This window comes from Anguilla rostrata, chromosome 4, assembly GCF_018555375.3.
Source record: "Anguilla rostrata isolate EN2019 chromosome 4, ASM1855537v3, whole genome shotgun sequence".
Classification (NCBI taxonomy): domain Eukaryota; kingdom Metazoa; phylum Chordata; class Actinopteri; order Anguilliformes; family Anguillidae; genus Anguilla; species Anguilla rostrata.
In genome coordinates, this window is record NC_057936.1 from 58,870,516 (window position 1) to 58,884,468 (window position 13,953).

The following is a 13,953-nucleotide window of genomic DNA, read 5'->3' on the forward strand; positions in this document are numbered from 1 at the left end:
ACAAGTAATCTGAGCTCTGAAGGGCTGCTAAAGACACAAAACTCAGAAACGGGCAACGTCTGTTCCCTACATACAGAAGCATGCTGTAGATGACAAGGCATTTTACTTCCAAAACTTAATCGTGTCGCAGAAAATTCTTCATACAAATGCTGTAAGATTCGCACGCATACATAGAGGCTTTTTAGAAATTCTAATAAACAGCATTTTGAAATTGATCACTGTGGTATGCATTCCCTAGCAGTCACTTGCCGTTGGCTATAACCAGATTATGATTATAACTGATAAATTAGTATTCTGATAACAGAACCACGGAATGTATCTTTCACTTCGTTGCAGGACCGATTGAAGCCTGTTAACACAGGGATACACTGTACATCAGTGACAAATGTGCAATAAATATTCAACAGCAATCACTCTGAAACTTCCCAAGTTGCAAAGAGACCAATATATAGATTTAAATTTATTTATAGGTGTAAGGCAGTTATATTTTGTCATAATTACTAAATTTTAATTTCAATATGAAGATGAAACAAATAAATAGCATTTTCCCAACCTATTTTATCACAAAACTCTGGGTTACCTGAAGTATTTATTCAATAATTTAAGGGAAAGACCTGGCACTTTTCTTATTAATCATGATTGACCTTCTGCGAATGATGTTTTGTTTGTGTTTTCTTACTGGAACCGTTTACTAAGGCCACGTCTTTACTAAATCATCTACAATTGTGCCCCGAAAACAAATGCGTAACTGCTTACAATACACATGATGTGATCAATATGACTAAAAGAAAATGACATCATGCTTTTTACTGACACAAATCAATTCGATCCAGGACTGAAGTTGTTCTAGATCATTAAGTTACATCTTCCAGCAAAATTAAGGCCAAAAAGAACCGAAATTGCGATTATGACCTGTATTTACAGCTACAGATTTCGGGAATTTATAGGAAACTGTATATGCATCGGTCATAATTGAAGGACCTGCTTTTTTCACGAATACAGTTCTTTCACGCTGGCGTGAACATTGTCGTGTTATAGAGAGTAACCAAACTGTACAGTACACTGTCAATAAGACGGCAGCTCAATAAATATAACCAATGTAAAGGCAATTTCAGTTTTAAAAAGAGTTGTCGTCAAACATAGCAAGTTAATATTTTCTATAAAGCTGTCAATTTTATATTGCATATCAATAGATACTGGACAACAAGCTGCACACTTTGGACTTGAGGTGACAAAACCGACCAGCCATCCTATTATTATATTAACGATGAATTTTCAGACAAGAACAACCGCCAAAAACAAGCAAGAGGGCTGTGCTGTGACTGATCTTTGACTTTGGTCCTTTTCACCCATTGCAACATTAGTCTAGTTAACGTCAGTTAAGAAAGTGGGCGTGACAGCACTTCTACTGCTTTTTATACTACTAACTTCAGTTAAATATTATTTATTATATCAGCAAACACGACTGTGAGACAAAAACAAAGACTACAATCACGAATTTTAATCCCAAGTACCCTGTTAATTGTACCTACCTAACAAGCTAGTGATATATTGATTTGACCCAGGTAACGGCCGCTAGAAGTACCTGCGTCAATACCCCTCAAAGCTAGGCCTAGGGTTGGCTAAATAGATTCGCCACTGATGTTGGCTGATTCACCGACTGCTCACTCAAATGCAAGCTAGCGAGGGATACGAACTAAGGATCGAACTCACGTACCCGGCTAGCGTTAGCTGACGGCGAATTTATCTTTGCAATCTAGCTAACGTTACTGCTAAAGAATAAAGCTTGTCTAGCTTGACAAGCTAGTTGGATGCTTAACTAACCGTAGCTATGCCATCAATGCTGGCAAGGCAACTTGTGAACTAGTAGAGGTACAAGTGAGTTAACATTGCCAGGTAGTTGCTTATCTAAATAATGTCGTTAGTTAACTAACAGTCGGATGGTATTGGCGCTAGCTCTGTAGGATGGCTTTTATGAATACGTGGAAATGGTCGCCTGAGAACTAACACAACGTTAGATAACATTAGGCAATAAAAGTCGCATATTAACAGTAACTGTAAAAGCGCGAAACCAATTAATATTTCCATGTTATGCATCTTTTAACTAACGTCAGACTGAATCTGCGAATGTCATCATCTTGTCAAAATAGTGCAACAGCTTTACCATATTGCTACCTCGCTAGCTATCTACGGTAGCTCACTAGGGGTAGATGTGTCTCGATTTCTCATTAATTGAGATGGCTGCTTGAGAGCTGGCTAGCCAGCATACATTAGCTAGTCCATCTAATTTGGTTACTAGCTAACGTTACTATTCAAACAAGTTCACAAGCTACATCACACTCAGATGAGTCTGACGTTAACTAACGACCAGTAAGCTACAACAGCCCTATTGGGCCTTCTCATGGCTTATCCCATCTCGGCAGCAAAACTGTAAAATGCAGCTAGCTGAAAATAATAGCAACGGAGCGGGCAGGAAAGAGCAGTGACTACAGAATTCATAAATTAATCGTGGCTATTAAGATGTTAGCGAACGAAGTAGCTACCGGGAATGAAATGGAAAGCAAAATTGAACTTACCAGCACAGGAGAGCTACAATTAGGCACACCAACACAACACGCAGCCTCTTCATTATCTTCCCGCGGGGACCAACATCCTCGCTATTTTTCTTGATTTTCCTAACCTCCCTTTGCAACAAAAAATGAAACAGAGTTGTAATTTATCAATAAACTTTACTGATATTTTAAAAAGAGATTAAAGAAAGACAGCGGTTGACCATTCGCTGCACACACACCCGTAATTGGTAAATGTTCCCTCGGTCTAACCCCCTTTGCTCTTTCTTTTCCTGCTGGCTTCTATCTGTTCTTGTTGCTCGGGCTCTCCAGTTCCTGGCGCTGCTGCGGTTCTCTTCTAAACCAATAGAAACAGCCAGTGTCCTCGGCCCGTGACGCGAACACATTCAGCTCCTCCCGCTTCCGTCTGGTTAGGCTGAGTTGGAACTTATTTCGTCGGACGCGTCACCGTTACCAAAAGGCATAGCTACAGGAACTTTAAATATTCTCAAACGATTGTGCAATTGCATTTTAACATTGATTAGCTGTTAAAGGATGGCACTAAATGTGTCCGGAACAGTCAGTTTTGGATGACTGCCAAGCAGGCTTGTATAAAGTCATTAACTGTCTAATTCAAGTAGCGGCCGATACTATTGAAATGGTCAGTGGCTTTATTATGACTATGTCGCGAGGATATTAGATTTTACATATTTAATGTTTAATTCGACACATATAGATTGTAGCGACATACATCAGGTATAAATAAAACCTGAGGCAATTAGACATTTATGTAAAAAGTTATAACATAAATAATTAAATTAATTAGCATGTATATAACATCTGACTAAAAGTTCAACAGAAAAAGCTTATTTATCGAGAAGATATTTATTGTGTGAATACGCTCGAGTAGGCTTTCGCTAAAAACACTACAATTCCCAGCATGCAATTGTAAAATTCACGTCTCTGAAACGCCTGGTTGGATTTGTTATTTTGCCATGGTTTATATTTATACTCTATAATATATTGTGAGCTAAATGCGAGCTAGATACTTTTTAAACGTAGCGTCGGACCATTTAGTGAAAACATTCGTCATACCAAAGACAACATAATTCTAATGATAAAGTTACACATGAAGGCCGCACTACTACAGGGGTCCTTGTGAGAGTCTCCTCGACTCATTGAGGGGGCTGTCCAAGTAAGTTTTGATGAGTCGTCAGAGTACGGCTCCACTAACAATAAATTGACATTTTTTATTCAGTTACTCTGACATTATCCACATTTAGACTATAGGTTTGGCCTGTTTGTGGGGACGATGTCTTTGCTCGGAGTGTTTTTACTATTGGTAATATCGGCGTGTGTATCAGAGAGGGTTCTCGTCGCCGCATTTTCCCAGTCCCTGGACAGCGACTTTACCTTCACCCTACCCGCTGGTCGCAAAGAGTGCTTTTTCCAGACCATGAAGAAAGATGCATCACTGGAAATTGAATATCAGGTGAAATAGTTCCTTGCTTTCTCACATTTGAGGCTGTATGTATACCTATATTCGGATTAGTCGAACGATGTTCTGTCTGCGTACTGGCATGTCAACGAGTCCATTTAGCTAGCCTACAACTTACAAGCTAGCGAACTAGCTAAATGGATAGGTAGCTAGTTAGTGAACTTGTCATTGGCATGTTATACCTCAGAATCATATTGTATATGTCTAATATTTATCATATATATCAAATATTCAAATTTATTTACGTGATGTTGAGTTGCTTGAACTTTTTGACAAACTATGTGACTGATTTTAGCGAAAGTAAATAGTTAAACTAATTCTCTACTGTGTCGGCTAGTACTAACGTGAACTGTCTTAATGGCAATGCTGGAGCTAATTTAAACCATCTAATGCTACCTAGGTGGCTGTCAAAATATATTTATGGCAATCATGATAACGCAAACAAAGTGGCAATACAGTACATGTTCTGTTTTCGAAATATATGAGTTGCCAAGCTATGACTAAGATAGCGGAAGCATTCAGAATTTTGGTTTAGAATACATGAAGCTGACTGCTTAAAACATTGTGGATTCTTATGACTACATAGCGCCGTCGTTTTCAGTGAACAAATATGTAAACTTTTGTAGACACTCAAAAGTATGGTACTCTAGGGTAGAGGTCATTGGGAGGGAAAGATCGAGGATCGTTGCTTTTGCGTTGAGCTTCTTATCATATCCTTACACATAGGCCTATATATTAATGAGTAAATCTGCAGCATGTTTTAACTCGGTGCTGCACTTACGTCCATTAGTCTGATTTAGCCCATTTCTGGTGACAGCATGGTACTGTGGATTTTCGTGAGGCAGTTGACAATTTCTCTTATTGGGGTGAATAAAGTATCTCATTTCGTCTCATGTCGTGTTATCAGTGATGGTTATGATTGATGGCTTTTCTGCATACTTTTGTGCATTCCGACTCCACTTACCTGTGCGTTGGGGTATCCACAGGTTCTTGATGGGGCCGGCTTGGATGTTGATTTTCACCTGTCTTCACCAAGCGGGAGTGTACTGGCCAGAGACTACAGGAAGTCTGACGGCGTGCACACGTAGGTTGCATGTAGTATGCTAAGCACACTCATTTCACACAACTACTGTACATTAGTTTACAGAGATGACAATACATGTTTCCAACTATTAATACATTTATACATAGCTCTTTCAGTTATTCAGTTTTTGTGTTCTCTCTAAAAATCCAAACGAACCCCCTACCCTTTGCAGAGTGGAGACGGAGGATGGAGATTATATGTTCTGTTTTGACAACACCTTCAGTGCCATGTCTGAGAAGATCATCTTCTTTGAGCTGATCTTAGACAACATGGAGGACGCAGACGCCTCGGACCCTGAGGGCTGGAAGGAATACGTCCACGGAACGGATATTCTGGATATGAAACTGGAGGACATCATGGTATTGCCGCGTGGCTTCCTGGTTTCATTGCCACACTATGTGCCCAAAGCCAAAATAGATTTTCCATTTCTCATCGAAAGATGTCAAAAATAACCTTGCGCCACTCCTAGTGTGGTGTTGTAGGGGCAAAGGTGATACTGGTTGTGCGCATGAAAGGGTTAAATCCTGATTGCTTAAGGTCAGGAGTGTTTACTGACTGGGCGGTATTATTTGATGACACTGCAGCATTTAGTGCCTCAGATTTGGAGGAGCTGTAATGGCATGCACGCTCCCAGAGTGCATTGGGGCACAGTTTGTGTCACGGTGACCCCACTACATCTCATTCACATACCCACGTGCCAGTGAGTGCGCAGAAGGACGGAAAGGCTAGAAAGTCACATAGCCCACAGCAGAACGCCACCATTGAATGTTCTGTGCGCAAACTTCCATGTAGTATGTGTATTTCGGTCAATAAACGGGGCCCTAGTCGGCTGTCTGTTTCAGTCGGCAAACAGACGTTAGCATTACAGGAAGCACAGACCTGCAGCTGTTTTGGAGGCTTGCTTTCCAGTGTTAGCTCAGGCCTGAGATTGAGCAAAGTTTCAGTTCCTAGAACGGTCTCTGAGGACCACGCTAGGAACTGAAACCTTACTCAATTTCGGGCCTGAACTAACTGTAGGGCGGTATCACTTGGTGATGTGCCTTCTTTGTCTAGGTCTGGGTGAAACTGCACCATTTGGTGCCTCGGATTTGGGTAGGTTGTAATGGCATGTGTGGCTAGGTGTCGGCCCGCCACTGCCCTGCATGCAGGTGTGAGGAGGAAGCCTCACCTCCGCCTTCTTTCTCTCCGCCCTCGAAGGACACCATTAACAGCGTGAAGGCCCGGCTGGGGAAGAGCCTGCAGATCCAGACGGTGCTGCGGGCGTTCGAGGCCCGGGACCGCAACCTGCAGGAGAGCAACTACGAGCGCGTCAACCTGTGGTCCTGCACCAACCTGCTGGTCATGCTGGTGGTGTCCGGGCTGCAGGTCTACCTGCTGCGCAGCCTCTTCGACGACAAGAGGAAGAGCCGCACCTAGCGCCCCCCCCCCCCTACCGGGAGAGACCCGGCCTGGCACCGGGCCCAGACGGCTACAAGAGCCCAAACTGCTGCTGGGCCACGCTGCACAGGCTCACTACTCACACACATGCACACAGACACACACATGGACGCTCACACACACGCACATACACACACACACACACACGCACGCACGCACAGGCGCACACACACACGCACAGGCGCACACACTCTCTCTGCCAAGCCCTCTCCGTCCAGTCGTTTCCTCCATCTCCAGTGACTTCAGGAACAGTTCACTGGAGTCCCCCTTTCTCTTTCTGTCTACTGACCCGTTAAAGACAATCACTTGCTGCCGCACAGGAGCCATGGAGACAGAGCTGACCAGAGGCTGGACTGAACACCCCGTCTCTATCAGTCTCTGTCAATCAAAGAGATTTTATTCACATCTCCAAAGCTGCTCCTCTCATTTGTGGAGCCATGAATGAGATTGGTAGACCTGTCGGTCTATAATTTTAGCACACAAAGGACTAAGCCGAACTTAGAACAAACATATTTGACGTGATCTGTTTCTTACTGTATAAAAAAAAAAAAAAAGTTTTATTTGAAATTAACCTGTTAACGACATAAAAAGGAAATCCTGTTTACAAGTAAGGTAACTAAAGTCTTCCAGGCACTGAAGTCTTGTGACTGCACTGTCCTGTTCAGTTGGCCACACCTCACCCTACTTGAAAAGTGACTTGGCTGCTGCCGCACGTAACCCCCCCGCAGGGAGATTCTATTTGTTACTGAAACGCGTGGAGGTTTCCTTCTGCTGGGTGCACCGGGGGATTTAGGCGGTGACTTTCGGCAGAACAGATCATGTCACGCCCTGCCTGTGTGGCGAATGGTGACTCTGATTAACTCCCCTCGCATGCAGACACACCCCAATGCGCCATGTCTGTGCTGCCTACTCTCTCACCCTAATAATGGGAGGTCCGGCCAGCCTGCCCGCCAGCCAAAGTGTTCTGCAGCCGAGGGAGGGAAAGGGATCGCTCGTTAAATCCTCAAGGTCTATCTATAATTCACCGCCTTCAAGTGGTAGCCCATCGAGGGCTGCGCTAACCGGTGTCTGGTTTCGACCTTGCTGGAGAGCAGCCTTCCTGCCTGTTCACAGGCTTGTTTTGCCTATGGAGCCCTAATGGCTGCCACTTGCCAACAGCTGCACAGTAAGATGAGACCACAGACACGCAGATGACAGTAGGCGAGCTGCAATGTTTTATCTTTTTTTTTTTCTCCCCCTTTAGTCTGGAGGAGAGACCTGTTACTAGCACACACCTCCGCAGTGTGGGCTCCCACACTGGGGTACTGGGGTACGTTCACAATGTGGAGCCCCAACTGCCCATAAAAAGGCAGGAAAATGAATGTGCACTTGCGGTAGTGTCTGGTTTTTTTTTTTTTTTTTTTTGGTTTTTTGTTTTTTTGGTGGGAGGTGTACAGTGCTTAACTGACAGGTGAGAGAACTGCAGATTTACTGGTTTCACCGTTTAACATATTTGTGGCAGGGACATTGGTTAGCAGCTCAACACCCCCACCTTCTGGATCAATAGAGAACAGCCTAAAACCTACAGCAGCCAATGTCTGCTTGCAACAGCGCAGGGGTGCGTCCCAATACTTTAAAAATGTATCCTCCTTTCCTCCGTGCCCCGGAGGCCGATCTTTGTGTAGTGCCTCCCTCCATTTTCCCAATATTGGAGGAGACGAGTGAAGCACACAGAACAGTATTGGCAAAGTGGCTCCCCTCCTTTTCTCCACATGCTTCCGGGGAGGAGACGAGTGGTAGTGGGGGAGTGGAGGAAAGGTGAGGAGTGAATAGTAATGGGATGGACTCCTGGTGTTCAAGGACTAACCCTGTGGCTGTCTATGATCCTGTGAATGATGCAGTATGAAGTTTTTAATATCTCACACAGTTTACATTATCAGATTAAGCTACAGAATTTGAATGAGCCAACTGAAGTTGTAAGTTGTTGCAGTGAAGACGGATGTATCTAGGACAGCATATGTTACATTGTACATATAATATTCTCCATTGTTGAATCTCTTCAAAGTACCTTACTTTGGTTGCAAAATTGTGCCCTACTTAGGGTTTGAAAATGCAAATAATTTGCAAGTGGAATTTCCCTAACAAATATGCCACACTGCCATCCCTAGTTCTCTGACAAGCTGATACATGTTATGTAAATTCTGAGTTTTTTTTTCTTCAGATGACTCAGACTCCAAATTGCCTTTGAAGCACTAACTGCGTGTATTAGTCATGCTACATTAATACCAATCTTATGAACTGCGTGGTACTGATCAGTTGTGTCTGACCTGACGTAGTAAATGGTTACGTAATTTCTATGACTCATAAGATGGAAAAGGACCTTTTGTGTCCGTGTGGTAGTGGATGCGTGATGGTTGTGGAGAAATGACCTTTGGGCTGTCAGTCACATCCTCTCATGGCACTGATGCATCTTTTTCCAGAACGCGGAGGTATGATTTCTGTTGCCCTGTATTCTGACCCGCCTTCCTCCTCTGTACATAGGGAATATCATTGCTAGGACAATATGAATAAAAAAAACTTAAATTATTAAAACCGTTGAATGAAGTTGCTTTTTAAGGCGTGTGAATTGCTTTTACCTGGAGGTTTATTGCTGAGTACATATGGATCAAAGAAACTAGGAGCTCATTTTTATTACATAAATCATAACTAAGTGCATGTAATGAAACACTACTTTTCTCATTTGTCTTTTTTGTGGTTGGTATATTGGAAAAATGCATCATTTTTGCAAAAAAAAAGAAGAGATTTTTGCAGGTTGACGGTACACAAGGCAGATGTTAGTTATGGAAGACTTTACATGTCTGCTACATACAGCACATGTATAGTCAGTCAGCAGTGTCCTTACCAGTAGTGTTCTTATTGGCCATTGGCACGTGCACTGCACACAGAGCTGAAAACACATTTCCGGTACACTCAGTGCTAACCTTAGTGTGTCTCTCCCTGCTGCACACACTGATGACCTGGCCTGGGGCTGAGACACTGATCCAGAGAGGGTCATATGTGCATCGCCATAAACCAGGTTCTCACTGCCTCAACCTGGGAAACTAATACAGCCCTCTTTCCAGGGGTTGAAATGAGCTACCCTGACTACTATGGTATACCCTCTCAAGTGGCTTTGTGCAGCTGAGTGGTACCATCCCTTGCCCTGAGCTGTTCTGGAGAGGTGTGTATGTCCTATATTGGTGGGGAAAACCTGTACTGAATGATCCATCTTTATGCAGGCACTGTCAAAGTGCTTTGTACACGCATCCTGCAGCTGGCACGATGTTCAGTACTCTTTGTTCCCAGAGGGAGATAGACTTAATTGCTTCGGCATTTTCGGTTAGTTACCAGAGTAACCGTATTGTCTGTTAGGCCTGTGGTATTAGCTGCATGGTCGCTGTATTTCAGGGTTGCCCAACAAGATCTATAGCGTTTGAGATGTGCTTTGTTAGGGTTGGAGTGAAAATGTGTCAGTATATCCCCAGGAACAGTGTTGGACTGCCGTTGTGCATTTATTTTTTAGTATTTGCCTAGTTTCGAGTAGTTCGAGTGTAGTAATGTGTGAGTTCCGAATATAATCAGATACACCTTAAAAGTATCCAGAATGTAGCAAAAGCGTCACGTTAACCATGGCATTTCCGTAAGCGTATATATAACGCTTTGGAGTCATCCATATGGGTTCCCTTTTAAACCAACACGGGGATATCTAAAGTTATCCGCTAGATGGCGCGCTTAGATGATTCATAGGTGTAATGGGTGCTATGTCTATATAGCATTTGCTACTTCCGGAATCTAAAAGGAAGAGATTGGACCGGCCGTAACCCAGTTAGCAAGTGCATTATTGGGAGTTTGGTAAATATCGGAACGTTATTTACAATCGTTGTACTCATGAATCTTATGGATATATTGTTTATTATAGGAGCGCCCTCAATAGTCTTCGTTTTGCTAAATAGAATTCTATTAGATAACCATAGATACTGAGCGTCAGCTATCTAAATGCAAGTCAAGGAACTCGGAGCTAATTGTGCCTGCAAGGTTTCAATTGACCATCCATCTAAAATTGAACTTAAATCTGTATTTCTTTTGTGGCTATCTGTTTCCTGAAAGTCATTTTGGAAGGTTGACATTTTTGCGAAACAAGCGATGCTGTGGGCATTGGCTTTATTTGCCCGTGTGAAATGTGAAGGTTGCGCTTCCTTCGTAAAGAAAACACTTCAGTTTACGTTTTGAAATAATCCTGAAAAAAAATGGTGCTACGAATAGTATAAACAAGCATACGTGCCTGCCAGATCTGTCTGCCGAACTGCCGAAATCCTTTTTGTTGGGTTAGTTGCGCGCATGTCTTGCGTGTTGAACTTTCCTGTATCGTGGGCTATGGTCATGGGTCATGTCCGAATCAGCGCTTTTGCCTGCTATCGAGTATACAATTTGTTTACTACTTGCATACTCAATGGTAGGCAAGTGCGCTGATTCGGACACGACCAGGTTATGGGAAAGTGACACGAGACGGTTCACTTCTGCAGTCTGCAGAATGATCCGGCAGGTTGAAGAGTTGTATATTGTATGTGCTGTAATTCGTGAGTTCTGTCTGTTTGACAGGTGATGGGAGCAGACAGTGACCCCGGTGCTCCCTCTGCAGTTCCTTGGAGGAAGGTGTTGTATGAGCGTCAGCCTTTCCCAGACAACTACGTGGACCGGCGCTTTCTGGAGGAGCTTCGACGTAACGTGGGCGTACGGCGGTACCGCTACTGGCCGGTGGTGCGCGAAGCCGGGCTCGTGACGCAGCAGCTGTCCTGCGTCGCCGCGTTTCTCACGCTGTGGTGGTACATGTACCAGGGTCAGCTCTACCCGTTCACGCTGCTTTTGGCCGGCCTGCTGTGCGCGCTGCTAGGCTACGGGCTCTACGAGGCGCTGGGCGGCCCGAGAACAGCGGGACGCACGCGGCTGGCGGACCTCCAGAGCGCCGCCATCTTCCTGGCCTTCACCTTCGGCTTCTCCCCCGTGCTGAAGACGCTGACCGAGTCGGTGAGCACGGACACGGTGTACGCCATGTCGGCTCTGATGCTGCTGGCTCACCTGGTGACCTTCCCCTACGCCCAGCCCAGCCCCCCCGGGAGCCTGTCGCTCAACGCCGCTCTGTTCGGCTCCGTGTGCCTGGCCTCCCGGTTGCCGGGGGCGCTGCACACCTTCGCCATGGTGACGTGCGCGCTGCTGGTGTTCGCGCTCTGGCCCTGCCTGCTGCACCGCCTGCGGGACCGGGCGCCGCGGGGCTTCCCCTGGGCCGCCGCCCTGGTGTCGCTGGGCGGGATCGGCGGCTTGGCCAGCCAGTCGCCGGGGGGCGCCGTCCTGCTGGCCCTGGTGCAGCTCGCCCTCACGCTGCTCTGCCCCCTGCTGCTGCTCTGGCTGCAGGAGCACAAGGACAACATCCATGGGCCCTGGGACGAGGCCGAGATCCACGAGGACCTGTCCCGCTTCCTGCAGTGAGCCGGAGACGGGGAACAGACCGCCTGTCCCGCTTCCTGCAGTGAGCCAGAGACGGGGAACAGACCTCCTGTCCCGCTTCCTGCAGTGAGCCAGAGACGGGGAACAGACCTCCTGTCCCGCTTCCTGCAGTGAGCCAGAGACGGGGAGCAGACCTCCTGTCCCGCTTCCTGCAGTGAGCCAGAGACGGGGAACAGACCTCCTGTCCCGCTTCCTGCAGTGAGCCAGAGACGGGGAACAGACCTCCTGTCCCGCTTCCTGCAGTGAGCCAGAGACGGGGAACAGACCGCCTGTCCCGCTTCCTGCAGTGAGCCAGAGACGGGGAACAGACCGCCTGTCTCACTTCCTGCAGAGACTCACAGACGGGGAACAGACGCTGTCCCACTTCCTATAGCGAGTCAAAGATGGTGAACAGACGGCCTGTCCCGTGTACTGCAGGGACTCAGAGACGGGGAACAGACAGCCTGTGCTGCATACTGCACTGACTCACAGACGGGGAACAGACGGCCTGTGCTGCATACTGCACTGACTCACAGACGGGGAACAGACGGCCTGTGCTGCATACTGCACTGACTCACAGACGGGGAACAGACGGCCTGTGCTGCATACTGCACTGACTCACAGACGGGGAACAGACGGCCTGTGCTGCATACTGCACTGACTCACAGACGGGGAACAGACAGCCTGTGCTGCATACTGCACTGACTCACAGACGGGGAACAGATTACCCATAAGGCCTGTTGAGCCTTGTGTCGTTCAAACTGTGCCGTCTTCCTGTTCGTTTAATCTAAACAGGTCAGGTGATGTTTTTATTACCATGTTTTGTCAGGAGCGCACCTACTGGACTTAGCAGAAGTTACTTCTAATCTACAAACTCAAGTGAATTCTGTAAAGGCAAATTAACAGAATTGACATGCTGTTGGAACACTAAGCATAAAAGGCACACTGTTTTAGAGCAGAAAACCAGTACTGCAGTGTTTTGCATGACCAAATGAATGGGCTTGGGGCTGCTGGGTGGCTCGACTAGCATTGTCTGGGGATGGGAAGGTTTAACTTGGCCAGGGTTAAAACGTCTCATCACTCACAAGCGCCCCCCACTGGTTGATTTGGCACCTGTAATTCTGCGTGCACATGAAGTGTCTCCAACTTAAATCTGGCACAGTTCAGTATTCCAGAATGTCAATATGCAACAAATGTAATTTATTTTTCAAAAATAAACGGCCACCTGCAAGATCGTTAACCTGTGCCAGGTTACACTTTAGATGGATAACTGGAACTAGTTTAGCATTTGAGATTTGACATTTATTTTACAAACACAGGCTACATTCATTCTGACTGCATTGTACCATTCATGATTAGCCAGTCAAAATTGGATTTCCTGTTGAAGTTATTTTACATTAAACTTTGCCATTAACCCCTCTGCATATCAACTCATTTGAAGGCATAAATCCTTTCTACTAATAAAAAGGTTGTTTAAATCATGCACTTGTAGGTCTGAGTCTGTTGAATGTCGTCATATGCTGTTGTGTAGTACCCAGTTCTCTCCACCAGATGTCAGGCTTGGCTTTATGTAGCCTACATCAGGCCCGGTCCAGTTGCAGGGCATAATTAATGATCGAATGCCATGGAAAATTTGCCTCATTCAACATGTCTTTTGACTTGATCTGTCTTTTAAAGTGGGAACTATCTAGCTTTTCCACCTGGTCTACCACCCCTGCTCACATTTACCAAGTGCCTTAACGGATGTGTTTTGGATCATCTCAATTAATCAGCCACATCAGACCAGGAAAACAAATGCTATATACAGCATAGCTGAACAGGCTGGGATCTGCTGTGACTTGAAGGGCTTTCAGTAATCTATTTAAATTGTTAATGCTAGCTACACC

At 45.5% G+C, this 13,953-nt stretch overlaps 3 protein-coding genes across 7 annotated transcripts in view; 2 read left to right on the forward strand and 1 right to left on the reverse strand.

Moving 5' to 3' along the window:
- The window catches only part of suco (SUN domain containing ossification factor), a 41,419-nt gene extending 38,472 nt beyond the window's left edge, over positions 1 to 2,947 (reverse strand). For 2 of the 3 annotated variants that reach the window (XM_064333523.1, XM_064333522.1), the window contains exons 1-2: positions 2,792 to 2,947; positions 2,577 to 2,684 (exon numbers count right to left, since the gene is read on the reverse strand). In XM_064333523.1, the coding sequence (XP_064189593.1) occupies positions 2,577 to 2,629 (53 nt within the window). In that variant the 5' untranslated portion in view covers positions 2,630 to 2,684; positions 2,792 to 2,947. The remainder of the gene's footprint in view (positions 1 to 2,576; positions 2,685 to 2,791) is intronic. The other variant, XM_064333524.1, reaches the window with a different exon arrangement.
- A 404-nt stretch (positions 2,948 to 3,351) lies between these two features.
- tmed5 (transmembrane p24 trafficking protein 5) lies at positions 3,352 to 9,139 on the forward strand. Its single transcript, XM_064333543.1, has 4 exons — positions 3,352 to 4,041; positions 5,034 to 5,131; positions 5,304 to 5,490; positions 6,329 to 9,139. The coding sequence occupies exons 1-4, from the start codon at positions 3,862 to 3,864 to the stop codon at positions 6,545 to 6,547; spliced, it is 684 nt and encodes a 227-aa protein (XP_064189613.1). The 5' UTR covers positions 3,352 to 3,861; the 3' UTR covers positions 6,548 to 9,139.
- A 697-nt stretch (positions 9,140 to 9,836) lies between these two features.
- Positions 9,837 to 13,579, forward strand: pigc (phosphatidylinositol glycan anchor biosynthesis, class C). Of its 3 annotated transcripts, none has more exons than XM_064333541.1 (2): positions 9,837 to 9,925; positions 11,186 to 13,579. In XM_064333541.1, exons 1-2 carry the CDS (start codon positions 9,869 to 9,871, stop codon positions 12,068 to 12,070), a joined length of 942 nt encoding a protein of 313 aa, XP_064189611.1. In that variant the 5' UTR covers positions 9,837 to 9,868; the 3' UTR covers positions 12,071 to 13,579. The 3 variants fall into 3 exon arrangements, with proteins under 3 accessions (XP_064189611.1, XP_064189610.1, XP_064189609.1); XM_064333540.1 differs by lacking the exon at positions 9,837 to 9,925 and adding an exon at positions 10,280 to 10,438; XM_064333539.1 differs by lacking the exon at positions 9,837 to 9,925 and adding an exon at positions 10,488 to 10,621.
- Positions 13,580 to 13,953: the final 374 nt, after the last annotated feature.